The sequence below is a fragment of the Echinococcus granulosus genome (assembly GCF_000524195.1).
Source record: "Echinococcus granulosus chromosome Unknown EG_S00039, whole genome shotgun sequence".
Lineage (NCBI taxonomy): Eukaryota > Metazoa > Platyhelminthes > Cestoda > Cyclophyllidea > Taeniidae > Echinococcus > Echinococcus granulosus.
Genome location: NW_020170419.1, coordinates 268,030 through 293,929, shown reverse-complemented (window position 1 = coordinate 293,929; position 25,900 = coordinate 268,030). Strand labels below are relative to the sequence as shown.

At 47.5% G+C, this 25,900-nt stretch overlaps 1 protein-coding gene across 1 annotated transcript; it reads right to left on the bottom strand. All coding sequences in view use genetic code 11, as the record gives it.

Moving 5' to 3' along the window:
* Nucleotides 1-24,266, bottom strand: EGR_05370 (Protein cubitus interruptus; the record flags this gene model as incomplete). The annotated part of the gene is made up of 13 exons (XM_024494619.1): nt 1-1,328; nt 1,444-1,891; nt 2,464-3,120; nt 4,254-4,511; nt 4,594-4,741; nt 5,966-6,009; nt 6,177-6,326; nt 6,931-7,763; nt 9,109-9,477; nt 12,402-12,904; nt 16,825-17,194; nt 18,516-18,683; nt 24,014-24,266. 13 exons carry the CDS (start codon nt 24,264-24,266, stop codon nt 1-3), a joined length of 5,529 nt encoding a protein of 1,842 aa, XP_024350946.1.
* Between the last annotated feature and the right edge of the window lie 1,634 nt (nt 24,267-25,900).

Below are 25,900 nucleotides of genomic sequence, written 5' to 3'. Positions count from 1 at the left end.
CTAATTGAATGCCGCAGGGTAGAGACCAGGGGCAGCATTCTCTGCTTGCAGCAGTGGTGGCATGCTGCAGACCACAAGGTTACTGTTCAATGGATCATAAGAGGTGGTAACCCCGCCACCGCTGCTGAAACCGAAACCTACTGACATCGAGGAGGTGGAGAGAGTCGGCTGAAGCTCCTCTAGGTTGGAAGCAGATTGGTGTTGCTGATGCTGCTGCACCATTAACCGGGAATTCATAGTCTCGGAGAAAAGTCCCGCGTAGGAATTATTGAAGGACGTGGGAGTTACAACATTGCTGCTGCCGCCTGTCATGTTCGCATCACTCCAACCATTATAGCTGCCACGATAGACAGCCGGTGGTTGACTTTCCAAGGGATAAAGTGGGTAGTTCATGGATTGCATCTGTCCTCCATAGCCGTAGTCGGGGTAGCCGCAGGTCTGGCCAGAGTAGGACACACGGGACCACTCATTGCTGCTGATACTGCTGTTATTGTTGCTACTGCTGGCTGAAGGTGGGCAAGTGCGTTGAGATGTACCCTGCTCAGGAACGTTGGATGTGGAGTAGCCAGCGGCTGAAGTGAAGTAGCTAGCAGACTGTTCGGCTGACCAATTTGATGATGCATAGTCCCTCGATTGAGGATGAGTGGCATATGTCGCCTCAGATTGATTTCCTCTCCAGCTGTTGACTGAGTATGGAACGCTACCACCGTCAGCAGAAGGGTCGAAAGAAGATACAACGCCGCTGCGCGGTTGGCTGAAGTCGGTCCTTTCGCTAACCGTGGTCTGTGCCGTCGAGGAGGAGGACAGCTGAAAGACACAGCTAGAATCGGAATCATTTCGACCTTCCCAGAAGGGCATTTTGACGGAGGACGTGTCCATGCTCGAAGCGACGGGTCGTGTGGAAACACAGCTGCGGCGTGAACCGCCATCCCCACCACCACTACCAGTGCCACCACCGCAACTACTGGATCCGGTCCCCGAGCTCACCATGGAGCCAAGACCGCTGCTGACTTGCGAACTGGTTGTGCTCAGTTGAGCGGTCTGATCGGGAGGCAAATGACTCGCACCGGTGGAAGGTTGGGTGGATGCAGTAGCAGCAACTGAGGTCTCACCCCAGCCAAGCATCTTCTCCTCTCCTTCTGCCAATCGCTGGTAAGGCGTCTCGACGGAAGAGGAGGCAGAAGTGTCTTTGATGGGCGTAGGGGTAGTTGGCGTGGTGATGCCGCCTCTAAGGTCGCTCTCCGGATACCCACTATCCTGCGTCATGTTCGTTAGGCCAGATCCAACACCTGATGATGCGCTACCTCCGCTTACGTGCTGCCATCGATCTGACGAAACGGAAGAAAGACAAGAGTACAATTAATGCATAAACGGGACAAATAGACTTTCACGCGGATACAGAGTAGGGACAAGTATAAATTTGGGAGATCTGAGTTCTCACACCTGTTGGTTCACCGGAAAGAAGAGAGGAGGCAACGTCTTTCCCAGCAGAGCTGTCGACTATGTCCAACTTCTGTCCACCCATACTGGGAACGACGCCGGCAGAAGCGGTGTGAGAGTTGGGTAGGGGCACCACTGGGGCTTGGTAGGGCATGCTCGTCTCTGGTTTGTGCGGATTTTGCCCACGTATGCTCCTCGTAAAGACGGTCCCGGCTCCCTCCGGCTTAAAGGGCGTGTAGAGCGGCGTATGAACGTAGGCAGAGGTCTCTACCTCAGTTACCAGGGAGGGACACGAGGTGGCCTGCGCCATGGCTGCTGCCGCCGCAACTGCCGCGTTGGCGTCGGAAGTAGAGGAGGAGGAGGAGGAGGAGCGAAACTGCGCCTGAGTTGGTAGTGGCTGTGGGTGGTGATAGCGTGTTCGGCTGATGCCCAAAACACCACCTCCAACAAACTGAAGAAATGGCCAAAATATCAACACTTACTTGAAAAAAGGTTTAATATAAACTTAATAAAAGTTCGCTACACAGCTGTGTGCACTAGTCTTGTGAAAACTGCCTGCCCTCTTACACGCCGAATTAAATCACTGTAAAAAAATTAAAACCAATTTTTCTGTCAAAATGACAACATGCCAGCATACGCTCCTTTCGTTTTTCTCGCGCAGCACACAGTACTGCCTTTGATGTAAAAGCCAATGTGCAGTGGCCTGCGTAACGTTAACTCCTCAAAAGCACACCCCATTTCGGTGAAAAATCTCACTTATAGATATTTGAAGGGAATTGAGCGTTTTTCCGGATCACATGTCACCAATTCACTAATAAAATGACAACGTTCTCAAAGGGAGGGAATTTAAAAACAGAGAAATCTATTCCTTAAAATCTAACAGTATCCCATTGTATTATTAGAGGTACTCGAGATTAGGCTCTAACCTTACGTCTTTGATAAACAGTGGTCTTATTACAATGAATCAATTTGCAAAAAGGCTGGCCTCAGTAAGCAGGATTAAGAGTAGTCGGCAGAATGTACCCTGGCGGCGGAATGCTCTATGTTGGCTGGTTGACTCATGAGATGGTCGTAGCAGTCACTATAACGGGGTTCCTGATAGGCGCCACTGATGCGTGGACTGACCCATCCTCTGGTAGTGTATCCACCACCACCACCGCTGATACGGGCGTGAGTCTGGCTCCACTCACTAGACCATCCGTGATACTGGTGAGGAGCCCAGGTGGTGAAATTTTCACGTTTCGCAGGGCCACTCCGCTGTGTCATGGCGTGGGAGAACTGGTGACCAGGATAGGCATGGTGGGGGTTATGATTTGGCATGCCCGGAGTATTCTGCTGATAGGGAGGGGTGTGAGGATAGATTACGCGGTTCAAAGTCTGCGAGGGCAGTGCGGTAGTCCCTTCAGCAAAAGCAGCGCTGCCACCGCCACCATTACCTCCAACGCCTTTTGACCCTCCGCTGCGTCCACCACCCCGCGAACCACCGCCGCGCCTGTCGTGAAAGAAGGAGAAGCCGTCTGTTGGACCCTTCGAGCCATCGCGCCCTCCGCGAGTTCCCCCGCTGCCACCACCACTGCCACCTCCCCCACCGGAATTCCGAAAAGCCGCACCAAGGCCAGTGCCGCCCCCACAGGAACGGCTACTCCAGCTCTCACCTTTGTGCTTCTTATTTGCGTAAACCTGAGGTGGGAAAAAAAAACACGGAATGAGGTAACTGAGTCAATTTCTGTATGCGTACTTTTGGAGAAACCGATATTAATGCATGTACAGGGTGCGGGATGCAAGATCCACAATTTCTTTAACTATCCAAATGAACTGTGCTTCCTGGTGTGAGAAAGTTGGAATCGCCTTGGTTAGTGTCTTTGGTCTAGATTTTCGGCCTAAGGTCTCATTTTTAAACGGCCAAAATTCGGCTTCAAGGACATGTGTTTTTGCCACAGCGATTAGTGAGGAGTTTGCGGTTTAAGCTAACTGTTTTGCGGTCAATTTTGCAGTTTTTCAAATCTTTATAAGAAACGCATGGACGACCATCACCTAATATTTCGCAAAGATAAGCGTGTGTTAGTTTCAACCTACAACAATGAAGGCGCCATCCATACTCTCATGTAATGAATATCTTTGAGCGGCATAGCCCAACTGTTTGTGCATAGATTCGACCAAAAAACTCAAACTTACTCCAGTAGGAGCAGGCTCTTAAGATTAAAAAGGAACTTTCCTGCAGTGAGATTTTAAACACTCCTGAGACTAGGGATCTCATAGGAATCACTTGTGTCCAAAATGGTAGGGATCAATCATCATTAGCAATGCTAGGAATGTGAATCATCTGCCATAGGTACACAGACACCAGCCGACGACTACCACACATTTACTTGTAGGCACTATCTAACACTGAAACCAATACGCAGGACGTATTTTAAAACAGCCCAGTAACTGCTACGACAATCTGCCACTAGTGAAGAGCTGTCTTAAACTTTGTATTGCTCAAAGCACTTCCAACCCTTGCCCAATACAGTCTCCAGTTTCTGAAATACATGGCGGATACACTTTTTTTAAATTGCTGATTCTGTTCCACTTTCGAAGGTGGATCCTCTTAGGAGCCAACTTAATCGAGTAATGGCAGGATTGATTATGATGGCACATGCTAAAGGATATTTGATGCTACTAGAAATCAGCTCAGGCTTCCAAAATATTCAAACAGGGTATGAAGCTTCGAAACACCACAACAAAAGTAAGTGTGGATATTTTAAGCGCTGAAGCAACTGTCATGTGAGGGGTGGAAATAGCAGATTGACAGCAAGGGAAAAGAGACGTACCTCAGCGCCATGGACAGTCTTGACGTGTTTCCGGAGAGAGCTAGGGTCCGTATAACGCTTGGAGCAGCCTATAACCTTGCACACGTAGGGTTTTTCATTGCTATGTGTGCGGTTTTGATGCTTGGCGCGATCAGAGGCGTTGCTGAAGGCCTTGTTGCAGCCTGGTACTTCACACTGGTATGGCTTCTCCCCAGTGTGCGAGCGCAGGTGCGTCTTCAAATTCTCCAGCCGCGAGTAGCGCTTTGAGCAACCGTCAAACTGCCCGCATACGAGGAAGAGAGGAACGCAAGTTTGTAAAGTTTTAACTACAACCCGGCGATACAGAATGCATATGACAAACATAGCAGGTGGGAAGCGAATGCTGCCCCAGCGACTGCAGTGACGTCAATGACTGGGGGCTTGCCTCTTGTTCAGTAAAGTGCTCTCTAGCACAGCGTTCTGCAGTGGGTGAGGGAAGGGAAGGGAAGGGAAGGGGAACTTCATTTTTACTGAATGTAGACGCCATTTGCGGAATTAAAATCTACACTTGCGCCACAACTACAGCCACAAATGACCACCAATGGCGACGTCTGAGTGAGTATCTGCCTAATCTTTATTTTTTACCGGAAAGTGAAAACCGCAAAGCGCTCCTGCAGACAGACAAGGGTGGTCAAATACGAGGTCTGTATTGACAACCTTTCCTTCTTCACGGTAAATCTAACCTGATGCGGGGAGAGCCGAAGCTGTCCAACACGACCTTTAGGTAAGACACATGAAAATGACGCAGCTCTCGCGTTAATCGCAACCACAGCCCGTATGTACGCTGTTTTCTCTGTCAATCACGCAAGTAGTCGCACAAACAGGAGTGAATCTTCCCCTCGCCCTCCCCGCTACCGACACCTATTTTCAGTCCAGCTGGGGTCTGCAGTTTTACAAGCTCGGATTATGCGGAAAAATGCAAATAAATGGACACCTCATTGTGCATGGAAAATAGCAAACCACCCAAACCCAAATGCCAACACGTTTCCAAACCATCCACTTTAGTTAATAAAAGACTAGCACTTAAAACTTGTATTACTGAAGCATTGTTTAAACTATTTAAGTTCTGATCTCGTAAACTAGTCGCAAATTGCGATTCAATGAATTCAGAATTTTGCTCCAGTGTTGAAAATAGTTTGTCTGTTAGTGATTACTGGAACGACATCAGTGTTAACTAACGGCACTTGTTTAACCACATGTTTCACAGGTCAAAGCAAGGGAATTAATGGGGCATAGTTTAAAATCCTAAAGCACCTTAATTCACATTATGCCAGTGACTATGCCGAAGGCCATCTACCAACATTGACATAACATTACTCGAGAGCTGACAATAACCATTTCAACAGTTTTCAATTCGTTAGCGCATGCCCTTTTTAAAAGGTTAAAATCGAAAAAAAATTTCCTAATTGTGGACAGCCCTTTCCACCCTTTCTTGATAAAGGTGATGGGCTGGGCGTTTTCAAACAGCTGCGGTATGTTGATTAAGCATTTGAATTAAAGGTAAATACTTTATTTAATTCACGAAAAAAAACGAAGGAATTTTGTAGGAGACGGACTTTAGAGGCGGCAGGGCGAGAAGGGGGAGCTAAGGTATTAACTGACGCCAAGCTAGACCGCCCACCAATTGGTAGCTTCAGTCTTATCAACCACCCCGACTCAGTCTTCAAAGACCTTCCGACAAACTCATCAATTACCCACCGCCACCAGCAGCAGCAGACTGCTGGCTTAAGAACTTCGACTGAGGAAAGGAGGGGGGTGAGTTGAGAGGGGAGGGGTGGGGATGCGGCATGCTCACTCGCACACATATATACACGAATACTGATGTGTGGTCCCTTGGGTAAGTTTTACCTAATTCGCATAAAAGGAGCTGCGGTACTAACTCAATTTTTTTCACATTTGACTTACAATGCACTTATGGGGCTTCTCACCGGTGTGGCGACGCATGTGCACCACCAGCATGTACTGCGCCTTGAAGGGTCGGGCACCGCGCACGCACTCACGCCAGAAACAGACAAAACTCTTCTTGTTGCCCGCGATGTGCTCGTTGCTGATGTGCTGTGTAGGGCAAGAAAAAATTCGCCGTCAGTTAATACCTACTCAAAGTAGAGGTTGGGCCTTATAATTTCAAAAGGTCCAGAGACCGAAAAATTTCTTCTCTCATTGAGCTGGAATCGTAAATTTTATAATGAATAGTAGGAGAGTTTGTGTTCCCCAGTCAAAGCTACTTTTTCATCCTGAGTAAAAGCTAATGGGTTTTGTTGAAAGCGTAAAAACAAGGCCAGCTGACGAGTAGTGTGAACTCTCAATGGAGTCTATAATTAATGAAATGGAGGGCTTTTTTTTCTAAACATGTATTGTGTTTATGAAGCAAAGACAGTAAGTGATACTGTTACCGTCATTAATTATACCAAACGCATTCTGCCCCGAACGGGATGATTAATATTTGTATTTCATGCCCTCTAGTTGTAGGTTTGTTTAAACTAACTCCAATGATTTAAATTTTGTGGATTCCCAGGCGAGAATGATGCACACATGCACACGCACATAACTGGCCTCGATAGGTGCCAGCGAAGTTAAACACGCTGTAGTACGGATACAAGACAGTGAGGTGTGATAGTCTCGTAAACAGGGGGTGCAATACACTTGTGAGGAAAAATACCTTCACGAGTTCGTCCTGTGAATCAAATTGGCACTGACAGCTGCCCCACCGGCAGGTGGTCTCAACAAAGTCGGGATCGCCCTCCTGAGGAATCCTGCCATCCTCGTCCATCAACTCTTCCTCGTAGTCGCTACATCCAGCCTCATCGCCAGCCAACAGCGCTGCCACTGAAGCGCCGCCACTACCACCTCCTCCGCTGCCGCTACTTTCCACTTTCATGGCTTTTGCCACAACTGTCGACGTGGATAGGTCCTCGCCTTTCATGGAGCTACCAGTGGTGGAGCAGGTATCACCATTAGTGTTGGCAGAATGCGGATGAGAATGGGAAGGCAGAGGTGGAGGCGGTGGAATAGGGACATCTTTGCGTGCGTTGCTACCGCGACTCAGCCACCAGTCGTAATTGGGTGGATGAAAGGAATCATGAGTCTGGCCTCGTCCGGCATAGAACGGAGCAGCAGCAGCGGCGGCCGCGACATTGGTGGACTTCTGCAGGGCATTGTGGTAAAGCATCATGGCCTGTGGTGAGAACATGAAGTTGGCCGGATTAGCTGGCGTCTGGGGCTTGCGTGGGAAGAGAGGCGGTGCGATACCCGGTGCAGAAGCAGGTGAAGAGCCGTTAGAGGAGGAACTAGTGGCTACTGCAGACCCCGGGTTTGAACCACAGGCCTTGGGGTGCCACGAGTGGTGACCCAATGAGGGGACGGTTCCACCGATACCGCCACCACCCGGTCCACCAGCCCCACCTCCACTGAAGTTTGCAGCCACTGCAGCAGCCGCTGCAGCCGCAAATGCCATCGCGACGGCGGAGTTATTCTGTGTGTCTTTCGCCTCACCTAAAGAGGAAAAGAATGACAGTAAATTTGCGTTATTTTATCAAAGCGCACGATGAGTGGGAAGGGACATGGGTAGGGAATGAGGTCGTATCTGCGTACACTGCGCTTGGTGATGACCGTTTCAATCACCAAAGCGCCCGACACACACGAACAAAAGCGGATCAGACCACCCCAGGAGGGCACATTAAAGGTAAAGAGGTGTTCAGCGTTGAATGGAAAATGGATACACTCCTTTCCCTTTTTAGATCGTAGCCTCAAAGCTGCCCATTGGGAATTCCAATGAATTGTTAGGTGAATATTCTAATAAAGAATTTCAAGAAAGAAAGTCAGGGCGGAGGTTACCATTCGAATGTCAGAGCACTAAACTATCTGGAACAACTCAGCTTTGGAATACAGTGGCAGTTAGGCTCTGAGAGTTTTGCGTCTTGACATGGCAGTTAAAAAGGGAAAAATAAGCGGCAATGATGTTAATGACATGGGAATAAAAATACTAGCCGTGGAAGTTTCGCTGTGCTTAGATTGTGATTAACAAAGGAGACTTTACTGCATTCGCTAATCCATGTACAGAGACATCAAATTCAGCATATGTTTGACAGGCTCCGATGTATCATGATTGCCAGCTTAATAACTCAATGCATCAGCTTAATCTGTGTTATAGCTTACAAAAGGTGCAGTTATTTCATATATTTTGCTTCAAAGAGGAACTTTTCATTGGTACGCCAACAACAATTTAAGTAAAATCGTGAACGGGATAGCAGTGCACCGTTGTCTGCCGGGTCATCACAGCAAGATTTCAACGGTTGAGTTGCCTCATTCAATGATGAGCTCGTTCTTTGGCGTGGATTGAACGTCAACGATAGCTATCAGCTGTTGCAGGATACAAAATGGTTAGCCTGCTCCGCCAACCCTTAAATTTCTAATAAATGTGCGGAGATTTTAGGCGTATTTGTTTCCAATACGAACAATGGAATAGTTTCGAAAGTTCAATGGAGCTTGCCAGGAACAAAGGTCTAGAATGCAATAAACACAACATCACTGCCTTTTATCTTTCAATAGACCTTCCCATCCACATAAGCTCCCAATATATTTTTGGGTATCGTAACAAACTAACGCTTGTTTGCTTGGGAGATAAGTGAGGTCTTATTAACTCAGGATATCCATTTGTTTAAAACCACGGAGATGTAGGCATCTTGAACATATTTTTTGCAGTACAAATAAGGTTTTGCCCATATTTAGAGAAAAAGGTGAGTCTTAAAGCGGAGCCGGTTTAAATTTGTTTTACTAGCTCTAACTCAAACGCCAGAGAGATTCTTGAACCTAGTGCTAGCGACGCGGGAATTCTCACCGGATTTGTCAACTTGCGGTGAGCATCCATGGAATGCGGAAGGTGGGAAGGCGCTGACGCTGGAAGGAACGGAAGTGGAGGGGAACAGGAAGGTGGTGGCGGGGTTAGCCGCGGTGGCAGCTAAAGCTGCGGAGGAGGCAACGCCGCTGCTGACGCCGCCACCACTACTGCTACCACTGCTGTTGGGGGTAGCACGACTGACTCCGCGGGGTGTCAGGCCCCTCCGGTAGAGGATGGAGGGTGTGGTGGGCCGAAAACCGCTACCCGAGGTAGTGACGGGCTGTGGTGAGCCGCCGAACACTGAGTTGTCCGTACTGTTGTTGCTCGCGCGCCGACCAGACATTGGAACCGGGCTGGCTCCCAGAGAGGCTAGTAACAAGGTGGCAAAGAATGGGTGCTTAAACAGGTTAGCTACAATTTTTGCTTCCAATTGAATTTTTACGTCAGGAGAAAGGAAACATTTAAGTGACACATTTGCGGACCTACAGCGGAATAATGTACAGGGAAGATGAACCACTAGAGAGAGGGAGAAAATTATAAGGAGCAGTAGGTGTTCATTCCCCGAGGAATGCCACCTGCAATCATCATGTCAGTGACAGAGAGGGATTAAAGCTTTGCAAGAAAACATTATAAAAACCTTTCTTTCGCGCCTTTTTACTGTCACCTGGTAGGTAAACGATGAATATGAGAGATGTGTTTGGGAAATGGATATGGGGGGAGTAGAGCGGTCTATTTTGTTGCGTATATGGTGAGCTCACTACAGTAGTAGGAGATAGACTGGTGGAAAGGACGTGAAAAAAGTTGAGTCGTCAGTTCCGCTAGTAGTCACCAAAACGCCTGGACCAGATGGTCTCTCGAGCGCCGGATTTTAATCGCATTAATAAATTCGCCAACTTCAATGAGTTACTCTGAGCTACTCTAAGCATATACTCACACATATGTCTCACTGGCAAGCGGATGGGCTACCATTGCTATCATATTCAAGCTGTGTGCGTGTGTATGGACACCATCTGCCAGTATATCTACCGCTTGCCGCATCAAACGGGTGGGCCTTCTAGCATTTGGACGGCGCCACACACGCGCAACGCAAAAAAGTTAAGGAGAATCCCACTCTTATTTTATATCGTGCTAATTAGGTTGATGCTCATGGGAGATGGAAAAGGCTTTTTTAATAAGGCCTAACAACTCATGCTTAGGGATCAGTATCCGAAGGCTAAGTACTAAACACTAACGGAACGTCAAGAAGAGACTGGAGTGCATCAGTGAAAAATAATTATACTCACTGCTTGATACAGTGATGGAATCGGATTGTCAAGTTTCCCTGTAAGTTCCGAAATCACCTAGGGCACTACTGAAGCCCAACATATAAAAGACGAACAAAGTATTTTGGAAGCAATTCGGTATCTCACGCAGACGATTCATCGTGAGGCCGTATCCCAGTTAGTTCTATTTCCATCCCCCTTTCACTGAGGCTTTTCTAAACACTCCAAACATATACCAAGCACGGGAATAAACATTTGAGGCATAAATTTCTCAGATTGCATGGGCAAAATTAGCTTCTCCTCGCAGACCATATTTGATGTAAAAATGAAAAAAAATTGCGCCAATTGTTTTGTGAGAGTAAATTTCCCTGCAAAAGAGAAGGAAAAATTTCTCACAATTTAGTGAAATGGTTTAATAACAATATCCGCGGCTTTTTCTACTGAACCACTGAACCATGGAACAAAGTGTAGGCGTTAAAGCACCTCAACTAGGGGGAGGGGGGCTCGTTTTTCCCAGCTATTTTCAACATGTTACAATTTAAAGCCAACGCGACTCTACCGAAAGCCACGAGAGTGAGTGACTGGGGCTAGTGGCGTCAGCAGGGCAGGAGGGGTAATGGGATGGAGAAAGAAGGAGGGTGTGCTCATCTCTCCACGGTCGCTGCCCACCACAGCTACTGGTTGCTATGACTACCCCTTCTTCTTGTTATTGGGCCACACACAATAAGCCCATGCGAATGCTGGGTGGTGGATTACCACAGAGTTTTGAGGTGAGAAGATACAGGTGTGTTTTGACCCCCTGTCCGCGTGCTTGCACACTCATCTATTATCGATCGATGCATTATCCTGTGGGTTGAACAAACCCCAGGACAGCTCCTCAAGGTCAAGGTGGGTGTGTGATAATTCTGCAATGCACTAAAAGTCCTCTTGCCTGATAGTATTGAGACGAATGGGGCCTATTTTCCCTCTCCTTCTCCTCCTCCTCCCCCTAAAGACGCGTTTTTTTAAGTAAGATGGCTTGCAAGAGAAAAATCTCTCTCCCAAGGAGCAGGTTAGGCGCTCGCGAGGACACATGCACGGAATGGGGCGTTGCTTTTTCAGCTACTCCTCCTTACTCGGCCCTCCTGGTCTGAGGTGTTAATGCCGGGGGGTCTGGGTGTGCACATAAAAGGGAGTGTCAAAAAAATTGATCACCCCCTTTCCCTCCCCGTGAGAGGAGTGTGCGTCCCTTTGCCACAGTTTTTGGCCTCTGCTGCCGCTGCAGTAGCATCAGGTTGAAGTTAGTAACTGTCAGAAACGATCGGAATTCCGCTGTGTGTGGTGCTCTGGCAGCTAATTTCCATTAAACATGCCACCACCATGGAAATGATCGTTCACTGAAGATCCCCCGGTAGTTTAAACCATCGGCCGGAATCAAACAGCTGGCCAAATGAATGGAAGGCAGCGCTGAAAGGAACGCTCAAAATGAAAATGAGTGTTTTCTATATTCAATAAAACAGAGGGATAATGACATTTGCCACGACTTTTTTAAGGGGCAATTAGGGCAACAGTTTTGTATTCCTATATCCGAATCGTCAATGAATAATTGGTTGTCCCTCGATAAACATTTGTGATAGACATATAAAATAAAGCAAAAGGAACGTTAGGGAACGATTAGATGAAGGAAAAATAAGCTCAAAACTAATGACGATCAGAACCACAATTTTCTTCAAAAAGGAGATTGGCATGATGGATATTAATTTGACATCTGTGGGCGTTTCCTCTTACTTCAAAGATGGTCCCTGTTACCTGGCTAGCCTAACAGTGAGTTTTTTAAACATGCATTATGTAATTCAAGAAGAAGAGGAGAACCTCGTGCCGCAAACAGGCACTATATTTTTAGAATGGAAGGTTGCCGTGGTAATTTGGATCAACCAGACATAAGTCAAAGATGAGTTAGACATCCATTTTACATTTTTATGTAAAAGTAGTGAGTGGATAATAAAAATTAACATTTTGGAAAACGTGCCTCCTTCCCACAAGAATACATACCAGCAGAAAGATGGCCATAGGAGCCGCCCATGCTAGAGATGCCGCTTCTAGAGGTTTGCATAGCCTGAAGCATGTTGAGAGAACCCTGCGAGCTACGTGTAAGGCTAGGAATGTCCAAATCATTGATTGATGATTGTGAGTGCGAGCGTTTCTTGCCGCCACGCAAAAAACTGCCACCCGTCGGTGTGGTCCGCGACCCCGAAGATGCGGTGGGCACGAAGCCGCTGCTCCGGTGTCCAGGATAGGGCTGGTAACCACCTGTAGGGAATCCGAGGCCCCACGACGAGGACGAGGTAGGCAAAAGGGAGGCAGGGATGTGAGGTGTCGTTTGGGAAGATGGTGGTGGTGGGGGGGGCAGGAGAGGGCTGGGAGTTCCACTGGCCGAAGTTTGCTCAGGTGCCCGGGAACAGGGACTCGCAAACCAATTTCGCACCATGCTGAACGCCTCGGCTGCTGCCGCTACGGCTTCCTGGGATGGTGGAGGTGCGGATTTCCACGTGGAACTAAAATTGCAGGTAAGGTTACTTCGAACATGACTCTCCTCTATTCCATCTCTTTCAGGATGGCAAGACGGTAAGTTGGAAGATGGAGGTGTTTTTTAAATCCTTTATCGGCTGAGAGAAGTGGTAGATAAAAGTTGCGCGTAGGCTAGGTGTGACCTTTCGACTGCCCATCAAAGATGCAATCGACGAGCCCTTCCCATGCAGCGAGCGGCATTTGACGTGTTGTTCACTAAAGAAAAGATCGCAGGCAGGTGGTGGGGTTTAAGGCGTCTGCGGCATTGTTATGCGATGAATAGTCCAAGGATTTGTGGTTATCTCTAGTGCAATTAGCATTTCAGCCACACTGCAATGCGTGCGCATGCCAATGGTTTAATGCCGAGCCCAGACACAAATGCGCACTGCTGTCTAGTCCGCGTGCCCTTCTTGCAGCCGTGCCATCCCAAGGCCCAGACCGCGACGCAGACCTGTTCGTATACACGGGCACACAGGTATGCGAGCACTTTGGTCTGCATTTGCAGCAGAGGAAATAATGACACCTTCCCTCTTCTCCCTCTAATTTTGTCGCGTTTTCTGGGGAGCATTAGACCTTCACACGATGGTAGTAGTTTTTGCACCTGAGTCAGAGGGAACCTCACGGTTAATTAATCCATCGAAAGGCGTGTTTAAAAAAGGCACTGTGCGAGAGAGATAAGGAGAAGGACGAGAGAGGAGAAAAGAAGCAGAAAGCGGAGAAAAAAGCGAGGTCAGACAACAATGCCTGTGCCTCTCTCTGCCTCCCCTCGCCTTTCTCTTCTCTCCATTCCCTACGATACCTGCTCTACACGCTACCAAAACAATCCTGACGCCCTGGGGGCGAGAAGGAGGCAATGGAGAAGGGGCTGAGAAAGAGACGGGGGTGTAATTACAGGTGTGTGCATGTGTACGCATGCGCATAATTAGAATGCTAATTTCTAACAGTGTGGGATACTGGGAGGCGATTTACCAGACTGTGCTACTCAGACTTCTTCTTCAACAACTCTACGCACAAACGAGCACACACACTATAATAACTGATGAAACAGGCGGGAGTGGGTTTCGGCAGTCTTAATTTGATTTGATTTGCAATAAACCTACAAAAAATAAATGCATCTTTACGTAGACTAGAGTGAAACTTTGATGGAATTAGGTATAATTTGAAATATATCTGCGCGGAAAATACTGACGCTTTGCGGTCAGTTTCAAGACGACAATCTGCCAGAAGCATACAACGACTTAGTTTTCTCGATATCCGTTTGGAAGGACCCCGGTAGTAGCACAAGGTAAGTGATGTGCCTTATTGGGGATGGGGTTACGTGCAACGAAGCATAACCAGGATTGGGGATCAGGACAGTGGGCTGGACGCGGTGGAGGTGGAAGCACTGCAGGCAATTAAAAAAATGCAGTGTATGTGTATATCTATATGCGTACATGTACATGCATACTTGTAATTTGAAGACCGGCGCCGAATACGCGTGACTAAGAAGCATTAAATTGTCGCTGGAGGTCACAGTTATAGGGGTGCGCACGTTATACTTGCGTGCGCAGGGTTGTCAATGTCAAGACGCGACGCGACGCGACGCGATGCGATGCGATGCGATGCGAGACGATGCGAGGTGGGGCGAGGCTAGGCGAAGGCACGGCTATCTGCATTTGCGCACGGACATTAATTAGTCACCACAGGCGATTCGAAAATGTCAACCGCTGGTCGTCTTTGTCAGGAGACCACACCATAATGCCCGATTACCGAATATCGGGAGGTGCTCGTGAGGTGGATTGAACTTGGATAAACTGATCACGTGCATACTCCCTTGCACGAACGATTACTCTCCATACGCACACACAAGCAATACCACCCACGTCCATATGGTGGAGTGAGGGAGCAAAAGTGTACACTCGTCGACATTGATTCAGGACTTTCCCAGGAAATGTACTCCCTCTTGTTCCCGCTCTTTCGCGCACACACCCTCTACACCGAAACACAGGACACAGGGAGCTTAGTCACCGCGCCCTCCCTCCTGCTCTCTGTGAATGGACATGCGCAAGTAAAAAAATAAAGCAAACTTACCTCGTGATCTACCTGCCCTGGAATTGAAGCCCAGCCTAGAGTACTCGCCAGTCCCCTCTACAAGCTGTGAGTATTTCAGGTGTGGGTGCTGGGATGTCTCGTGAGGTCTGCATTCGGAATCGGACAATGATTGTTAACACGTAGAATTCGGCTAGCTTCGGGACAGTAGGGTAACTTCGAGATGTGCTCATTTCCCGTTTAATACAGGCAATCAGAGCTGCAAGATACTGAGCTCTAAGTCAGCGGTGGATCTAACCCGAAGACGAGAAGACGGAAAGGGATTAGGGAGTATCAGAGCCATAGGGGAGTATCTGTCGTCCAGCTAGTTATGCTCACATAAAGCGCTCCCTCCTGAATGAATGCAAGCATTCATTAAGAGAAGAGGTGCTGACGAACCGCAAACTTTTGAAAACGTCCCACTGGCGCCAGTTCTCTGCCCATCTACCTATGTCTGCACCTACACCCCCTCCGGTGTCTGTTGTGCCTCGAGAATGGGTGGGTGGATTAGGTGGGATATAAATTCTCTGAAGCATAAAGTGTAGTGGACCAGGTCTCAACCAGGCCCTGGGGAGTTGAGCTGAATCACACCCCCAACATGATGCATATCAGAATAAGAAGAGAGGAATGAGGGAGAAAAGGAGCAACCGATAAGGACTAAGTGACTGATATCAAGATGAGTACGTCTCCTCCTCTTCCTCCTTTTTTGCCCTTCAAAGGCAGTTCATGGTGCCAGCCAAGCGTGCGTACCTCTGTACATGTGTCCGCACATGCGCGCACTAATTTACAATCAATGGACATGGAGAGAGAGAAAAAAAGCAGTGGAAACTATCTGCGACGGAATCGGATGTTACAGCAACAGCAGTAGTAGTAGCAGTAGCAGTCATTTTTGATTACCATGCCACGGTCGGATGACAGATGCAAGCGCGTGGGAGGAGGAGAAGGAGGGCATAGTTGACCCGAAAATTAACTACTGTGCGACACGGTCATAAAATTAAGCGTGCACACATGTGCAAGTTTGTGCGTGCGTGCTACCAAGGCAAGAGGGGATGGCAGGGGAGAGAGGCAGCTGCAATAGAGGCGGTGGTAGAGGAGGGAACAAAGTTTAGGAGAGAAGTCAACCCCCAGAATTCGGCGCCGTTCTCTTGACAAACACACGCTCACTCAAGTTCCCCTGTCCGCTCACACTGCTGCGCTCTCGCCCTCTTGCCTGCCGCATCATTAGCCGACAATTAACACGTTTTTGCGGTCTGACAACGCTTGGAGGAAGCGTTCGGTGAGTTGAATGAAGGGGGAGGAGGAAGGCAGCGAGGCATTAAAATGCTCTTCCTCTCCCTCTCGAGCTCCTTTCAAAGTGGTTGGTAGCTGCTCAGGACTTTTTGTCAAATGCCTCTGCCTGGTGTGTTTGTAGGGATGGAAAAAAACCGCCGAGGTTGGGCTGACCAACTCTCCCAAAGTAGGACAAAGTGAATGCCTGCTTGGGCGCTGGCAATGACAGAAATCTCATCATCCCCCAAAACTAATTACTCCCTGCCCAAACGACTGACTTGGCAATAGCTGCATCAAGGTGAACCTGAATTTAAACCCCATGACCTCATTTAACGACCCAGAGACGACTCCCCCTTCTGATAGACCACATAGTGAGCCCAGGATCGTGTAAAAAACAACCAGAAGGCCTCAATGGGAGCTTCGACTTTACGGCATATGCGGAGAGTAGATAAAAATAAAACGGGATTTTGACAATCACCGTAAGGTATCAGAGCAAAATTTCCAAATACCGAGATAAGCTTTCAGCCTAAGAATAAAGCCTGAACTACTGGGAAGAGGCTGAGAGACTTACACTGTGGGAAGGAATGAAGAAGAAGGAGCTCCATCAGCGGACGCATCTGGAGTAGGTTGTGGGGGAGGGCCTTCGGAGTCGGACGCGGACCAGTCGTAGCGACCACATCGGCTGTCAGAGATTAAGGGAACAGGTGGGTAAGGTACGTGTGAGACAGCAGAGGTCACCGACGCGGCCATTGAGGAGAGTGTGAAAACGGGTGATTTGGAAGCCGTGGTAGTGGACGAAGTTGTCGCTACTGCTGTGGTTGTCGATGTACTGCTACCGACGGCGGACCCAATGGTGACAACAGCGTGTTCCTCTCCACCAGAGAGGCTTGTAGCCACAGCCATGTCATTCGAAAAGTCCAAGGAGTTGTTCCCTTTGGGACCTATTAACATTAAAAAGCGATATTTCCGGTGATAATACAATTTCAGACTCTTTGCAAATGCGTCAAGGATGTGGATGGCAATTAATGAGCGGTGGATGGATGAAACACGCTCAAACAGGAGATAGTGGAGGAGGTCGGAGGTGGAGTGAGAGGGTGGAATCCACCAACTCAGATGGAGCCCACGACTGTATAGGTGGAGCAAGTGAGTTAGCGAATGTGAAAGGAAGAAGGCTAGAACTGTAGATAGTACCCTTTATCGACCTAACTTCCTACCCTTCCCTCCCCCCCCGCAAGCACGCACACAAACAGGTGCCTCGGACGGACCAGACTTCAAAGGTTACCACTAAGACAAGCACATACGACAGTACTCACAGTTAAAATATCAACAGGATAACTTTTCCTCCACCAACATCGACCATAAAAATCTTGGACGCAGAACAAAATGTAGTAAAACCGAACAGCCTTAAAGGTAGCCATGCAAGTGTACTTTATAAAAAAGAGCAGGCTCAATTAGATTTCAAAGCGTCCACATGTGACAGCTGTGTTTGCCTGATTCGGCCACGTCTAAAATGTTCCATCTGTATGGGATGGGAGTTTCATGTCTTGACTTATGAAAAGGTTCATCCGCCTTAACATCAACCTCTCGACAAAAGGCGGAGGGCAGGTGAGCATGCTAGTCCTTCTAACTTGAACCTGGTTCCAAAGTGAAAGCGCATTGTCTGTTGAAGCACTTGAGTTCGTGAACTCCACGAGTATACATTGAGTGGGCTTGTGGATTGTAGATGACTGCATCAACGAGACGTAACACTGAAATTTTATTCCTCTACCGCCAATTTTGCTGATATTTCCGTGTTCGTACTTTTGGAAGTGTAACAATGGCGTGCCTGCTTAGCTGTCTGCCTGCATGTGCGTGTGTACGCATTAACGCGAACATCCCCTTGTAGCAATCAAAAGGGTGTTCGTCTTACTCTTTTCCTGTCTCTACCTATTTCTTCCCAAAAAACGCAGGAAAGTGAAAAAGTGAGACTTCTTACGTGCACACACACACACACTTACAAATGCGCCTTTGAAAAGTGTGGGAGACAGACAATTCTGGTAGCATCGTGGACAGATACTGTGTCAATGTAAGATAACACGACCACCCGGAGGCAAACACAGGAACGTGTATATGCAAGAAGTGAAAAGGTAAGGAGGGGGAAGGAGGGAAATAGAGGAAGTATCCATGCTCCAGCCGAGGTGAAAAGGCTGCTCAGCTAATGAAAGAAACATCTTCCGGAGTAAAAAAATCATTGGTATTTTTAGAAGTAGAAATAAGACTCACTCGAATTAGGGGATGTGAGGAAGGAGTTGACGCTGAGTGGCGGTGGACCTGTGGTACGTGGAACCGGCGGATCTGGTGGATCCTTCTTCAGAGAAGTCTCGACACCCTCCGGCCTGTCGGATTCTTGTAGCAAGGCTATTGGTTGCTCCGTGATCTCCTTGTCTCCGCCTTCATTTAGGCAAGAACACGCAGGGACAAATGTCTCAGATGTCATGGCTATTCTGGTTAACTTTCTGGCTAGCGACAGTCATTGAGAGGGATGTTGCCACCATGACAGCTACAAGTGAGGAAAATATATTCACTTACTCAAAATTAACAATAAAATTCTGCTATTACTCCCTTGGAAAAGCAGCATAAATATTGAAGATGTAGCATGAGAGGCCCATGTACGAGGGCTATTTGGTTTTTTGAAGAGGAAATTGAATGACACTGGTTTCCAAAGGCGAAATATCACATACACACACACACGTCTACGTACCCACGAAATTATCACAAAATGGACAGATAACAAGCAGGACTCTAACTCCGGAAACATGCTGTTTTGAGTCACGAGTCTACGTGCTAAGGGTTGTAAGCCAACAGGCTTTGTCAGAGATGGTGATAATGCATGCACACACTTAATATGGGAAATGTGAATTCTCGGTTAGGCGAAATACTTGCACAAGTGCTCTACGAACGAAAACGTTCGACTTTTGGCGCTCCGTTGGCAAAAGTCTAATCACTTCTTTGCTTTCGTAGGTGGGGTAAAGCAGGGTAGTTGAAGCACACATACACCCTCAAAATGTAGATTTGGTGAGCACTAAATTCAAGTCAACGTATACACACACATGCAAGCACGGCTGACGCAGCTGAATTCCCACGTGGAGATTTGGAAGGTAAATCACCAAATTTTCGTGTGCGCATGGAGGGGGTGAGCGAATGGGCGGATGGATGCTGTTCGAAGATAGGCGCATGTTTGTGGACGCCACACATCCAGTACAGAGTGCACAAACGCTCCAGATTTCGACTAGGCTGCAATTAAGTGGACGTGCCCTCTGGCAAGCACAAGCACAATCGAAGGACGGTATCAGCGCTGACGAGTAAAGGAGGAGGAGGAACATTGATCCATTGGCGACGACGTTGTACCCGCATAAACACCTGTGCTTGGCCGTCTGCCATTCCGTATATCTGCTTGTGTGTTATATGGTGCGTGCCTGCTTGCAAATAGCCACACGCACCAGACGCAGACCCCCATGCCTGCATCTCCTTTTTGTGCCGCTGCAAGCGTTGACTCACAAATTTCCAACAGCTGAATCACTCCCCACGCCAAGTCTTAAAAGCATCACGATGCTTTTTCGGTATCCTGCTAATGATAGCTCCGGCTGGGGACTGCTATCATTGTCGAATCATTAACTTCACCTTTGACACAAACAACTATTGATCACTAATGTCTCCTGAGTGGCTGCACTCTGGTTCACCTCTTTTCCCCAGCTTGAGCCAACTTAGTGCACGAATGGTTCCGCCTCCCCTCCTCCTGCCTTGCATGGATGTTACCTAGCCATCTGACCACAAGTACCGTTCATTCATTACTATTCAGTTTGTCAATCGTGGATTTAAAAAGTAAAGGGAGGAGGGACGGGAGAGGAAAAACAGAAGCCATGTGTATGTGACTCAGAAGGGCGCACGGCTTCAAGCACCGCCTTCATCGCCGCCTCCGTCTTAGGCCTTAGACAACTCAATCATACATCAGTGACTCATATTCCCACCCCGCATATAAACACGCAAGAGCTCCTCGCGTGCGAAGCCCACCGACGAGGGAGTAGACGTCAGAAGTTGTCGGCAGCTGTAACCGCAAATATATTACCATCGCAATGCAATAAAACACACGAATTCACACTCTAACGCAGATCACCATTGTCACTAACGCTCCACTTGGCAGGCCTTATTAATCTGAACGATGGTGGCCCTCTACTGTGCTTACCCGAGAGGGGAGAAGGGAATGAGAGGAATTTTATGAACAGGAGTTAATTGATGCGTGTTAGAGGATGCATGTTCAGTGATGAATCAAGCGTGCAGTCGTCTTCGTTTGGCGGCTGTAGCCAATATCGCAAGTTTGGGTGGAAGAGGATGCAAAAACGTGGCGTCAAAAAGGTGGTAAAAGAAGACGGACACACGGAAGCGCGCCTACCCAAAACGAACATTAAGAATTCACCGGCCCGCGAGCCAACCGATGTATGTCTAGGAACGCATGCCTCATCTGTTGGGCTTTTAAGGAATCTCCGGTAAGAAATTCGCCTATTTAGCAGGAAGCGCTATCCCTTTCCACAAAAATGCGAGTTCATTGTAAACACACAAAAAATTAAACCCGACTGTGGTGAATACCTACTGATGAATTAATGCATTTTGAGGAAAAAGACTAGAGAATAGAAAATCATGTGTGCGTGGTGGCAATTGACTAAATTTCTTACCACAATCGGTATTTTGGTCGACCTTGAACCCTAGGATGAAATGACACCATTAAGCTTGACCTAACAATTTGAGCAAACGTTCTACTTGTGGAATGGACTAGTTCAAATATGCACGAAGCAAGCGACAGCAAAGCACCATCGATACACTAGTTTAGAGCTTAGTGAGCACTTGTATACAACATCAAGAGCGCAAACCGGAAGAGTTCAGGGCATTCACTTAAAAAGATTGGGAAAAAATGGTGATAGATGTAAAAATAGACTTCGAGAGTGTGCCTCGCTGACTTCAAACAGGTAAAATGAGGTGCACCTATGGAAGTAGTTAGAAAAGTAGTGTTCTGCAAAGCAATAATGCAATAGGAAGGATGACCATTTGGATGAATTGCCTTCATTTTGAATGATAACATGATCCTGAGGACAGAGGCTGTGAGAAACAAGTAGTGGCTAGTGTTTGGCTGAGCTTCTTAAAAAAGGGGGCGACCTAAGGGGCGTCAATGGTGGGAGAGGTTTAAGCTAGCTAAAAAAACGTCAAAATTGTTGAAACTTTAAATTCTTTAGGAGGCATGGAAAGTCACTGGAGGTGCACAGCATCACAGAAGGGTGTAGAGGAGAAGCAGGAACCGAGGTTTCCAGTGGCGTAAAAGGACAGTGTATCAAGTATCTTAAAGGGTTCCGTGCGTTGCAAGGGAAAAAAGTCAAAGCGCCAGGCCCGAATGCACGATCATACCGCTCTCACTCGCTCTCCCACTTGTTCGCCAGTTCACTCACAGCCAGGCAAGCAGGCAAACAACGGCGCACAGAGCGAGGAAATTAGTCAGGCCGTGCACACACACACACCCACACAGCATTCTTTTTACCGTTTATCCTGTTGGATGTTGTGTGCTGCGTGCAGAGTGCATGCGTGCTGATGGGCAATTCACGCGTTCACTGAAGAGGAGGCAGCAGTAGTTACAGAAATCCACTCTTCGCCTCTTACACTACACCCGTCTCCCCCCTCCCACAACCTGCAGTGGTAATAGCCAACCCTCCCTTCCAGTAACAATTCTAGACATGCTTAGGCGTGAATGCTTGCGGGGCGGAGAAAGAGTGAAAATGCCCAAATGCGGTTTTACGAAAACTCGAGCGGTGTGAGTGTGCGTGTGTGTACACAGGCGAGGGAGCAAACGAACGGGCAAAGGAACGAATGAATGTGAAAACAACTGTTTTCAGAAAACAGACAAGGCGTCTGCCGACTTTTCGAAGAAACACACCAGCGAGCGCAGGCACACACGCACGCACACAAGGGCGAATGCGTGCTGTGCACAGTCGACACATGTGCCATTTTAAACGTCCGAAAAGGAGAGGACGAGGAAACGTACTCCCGCTGTGGGCGAACAACACGTGTGCCAGAAACAGGCACCATTCATTCATCTGTGACACAAGTGGTACTCAGTGGCCACCGGGGCTGGACAAATACAGGGACGCAGTTAAAATCTCTCGTTCCTTGTGCCCAACACCCTGGGAATTTAGATCTGTCTTTCTCTGGTAACCCTCTTTGCTCCAGTACAAGAAGAAGTCCTCAAAGAACCACGATTTCACGAAACAGAGAAGGTGCCTAAATGACGTAATCCAAAACAAGCCATTCTAACTAAAATGCACAGAGTATATAAATTGCTAAATTCAACGAAGCTAAATTATGACCTTCAAATAATCTTGGGGACAAGTAGGTACCAGCCTAGCCTATTGACGTCGACAGAACTTGCATATTTTCTTAAAGAACAACTTCTATCTCAAATAAAACCCGCCTTGCTTTTAACGCATTATGATGAAAGGAGTTAAATTAGCCATAAAAATCTGCCTAGAATAAGTAAGTTTCAATGTTATTTATTTTGTTAGCCCCAAAAGCACAAAAATGGTCGGTGGGAATCGCGAATGGACCGGCTAATTTGATGGTTTAATGCTAGCCCTCACTGTCTACTCTGATCTTGTTGTACTCACGCAGTAAGATCGACAGGTTGTGGTACCCCGGTCAATTAGACGATATTCAACTCCAAGAAACTACAGTTTTCCTTCAACTTCCACGTGCCGTGCACGTGAAAACCAGTCCATTACTACTTCGGAATCAGCAATGTCAAAGCTGTTAGGAAGTCTAAGTGGATGCCAGTTGTAAGATGATTTTTCGATTTAACAGAAAGACGTAAAAAAGGTAAGGACAACGAATAAATAGATTATTTTTCAAGCATGGCTCAAATAAAAATGTCCACTACTAAACGAAGTCAAACTAGATGCTTAAGACAGGTCTGCTAGTTTATCCTCGCGCTTGGGGAGATATTCGTATGGAAGAGGTGCTAATTGAAAAGGGAAGCTAATATCACCGGGATATTTGAGTATTGCAGACACCACTACAAAATTCTGGCAAAAAAAGTACCAGAAAGTACCGGAATGTCTAGACCGAAATAAATGCGAGAAAGCTTCTCCTTTCAGACACTAAGTAGCCGCAACTATCAACTTGGAAGTACTTTTAGACTTCGAGGTTGAGAAATGGCCTTTCGAATGCTACAAATCTCACGCGAATATCGTAAATTACTCAGGACCTATAAGTTAATTAAAGGTGGTACTGAAAAAGGTTAGAGTGGCAATTTGACAGTACAAGACTAAGTGGTATTTTTAGAGGCCCAATTAGAAATAGAAAAAAAAATTTGCATCGTTAAACCAAGAGTAACGCTTTGGTGTGCACGTCCAATACAAAGAAAGTCAATTTTGTAGATGATCCCTTGTTTAGCCAAGAGAACGGGTACTCCTCCGTCGAACGCCCCGACAAAATGACTACTGAACTAGTTATCATCTGAAAAAAAAGACCGACGCGACAAAGCAGCATCAAGGATGAAAGTGTGGTGGAAAAGAAACTTCGGGATCTCGAGATGATGAGGTCCACTGATAGAGGAGGGAGAGCGAAGACTGGACAAGCTGACGCATAAACGAGTTCCCCCGGTGGGGACATCTTTATCACACATGCGAGACAAAGAACCGTCACCAAATTGTCAACACCATTCAGCCGGGGACCACCAGACTCACTCGCATACAAAATTATGACGGAGGGATTGGAAGGGAAGGGGTTCGAGGAGGCGCAACCCAGCGGCTCTAGTACACCGTGTGGGAGTCGCAAGTATTGATTAACAGAAGCCAAGTGCGTGCACTTCTGAGTTGCGCTCGGGCACTGGACCCGACTTGACGTGCGATTCGGCTCTTGAACACCGGGGCTGTGAGATTTATGTGCTTTTTTATCATCGCCTTGGCTTTTCATACAGGAAGCAGGCCCAGTCGGCATCACCCCCTTGACATGCTAGTCTCACAGTTTACACCCATCAATCTCAATATTTTGGCCTAGTTTTGTGTACATCTGCGAAATGACAGCTAGCCTATTACCAGGTGATAGCTTGCAGTGGCGCTCTTTTAAAGAACCCATGAAACGACCGGGTAGATACCGAACAAGTGGAAAACTATGCACAGAAGTTAAAATTTAAACCAAATCACTTGAAAGCCGCAGGAGTATACTCGGAGTCAGTAAAGGGCCTGGAGTAGATTTGAAAAAATTTAATGAAGAATCCACTGGAGCAGGCATGCAGAGCGGTGCACGACTGATCAACAGAAGGTAGAAAAGTTTAGTGCCTTTACAAGTCTCGCGGCGGCTCAATGTATTGTGATATACTCGACTGCGTGGAAAGCAGGGCCAGTAAATTAGGGCTTGCCTACACATAGGTAACACAGCAGTGCTGGTTTCCACGCCTTCTCTTCTTCTACTCATCTCAGAAAAGATGTCAACTTGATGTCTGCCCACTTCTCATGCACGTCAAAGCGCGCACGGGTCGCTAAATGAATGTATGAATGAAGAAGTGTGACGTCTAAGTAGCAGTAAGTCGATCTCACGACTCAGTCACAAGTATAAACAAGACGAAAGCAAATCTGTGGATGCACGCTTTCTACCCTTGGACGAAAATCGTGGAAGATACTCTGGAGCGAAGGCAAATACGATCCATCTCATCTGTAAGGTATTTTTAGTATGCATTAATGGACTGGTGCATAAGTTGTAACCTCCTTGATTAATTGACATAAATTAAGTCTGTCCCCTTCGTCCGCTAAGACGGACGAATGGAGGGTTGAGCACAAGAATCACGTCAATCACAATAATGGTGGCGGCACTAAGTGACAATGAATGCTGGACCACCAAACTTCAATCCACGACTAGAACACACACAGATGAACGAATGGGGCAAATTGTTTTCTTTCGCACCAGAACTACCAACGATAGTGGCGGGAAGGTTTCGTGATGTACACTCAAGTATTTGCGTGTGCGCGTGCGCATGCACGCTTGCGAAGATCCCAGGTGCGTTAGTTAGACCAGTACAAGGAGTTGGGATGCCTGACCCGATTTGGGGTAGAGGGAGTGAACAATCTCTTCCCGCCCCACGAAAAAAGGACACTTTCAAGGCACTGTGACAGGACAGGAAACGTCAAAGTGGTGGGTATTTCAGTGCCACGGGTGCAAAAACCTTGCCTGTCAAGAACGAAGATATGCTGTAAGCAGGCAACGGTGGCAATAAGAGTAGCTTGGCGCAGCCTCAAAATTTGCCGACCATCACGGCGTCAAATGTAGTAGTCTCTTGGGAGTGTGGCTACGGGTGTGAGTATACGCGTGTAGCGATAATTTTTGGGTTCACAGCTCCGGAGGGAGATGAGCTTGCTACATCTAGTTCCACTAGTTCGTGGATAATAAAACCCACGCAGATAACAAATCCCGTCACACATACACACACCTGACACTAGAGGAATCACATACACATGACTGGATACATACACGAGATCATGAACGCATTTCCACTGGTGTTGACTTTGAAACTAAGTGGCGGAGCGTAAGTAAGTGCTGATAACACGACTATACACCGCCAAGGGTAGGGAATTAGG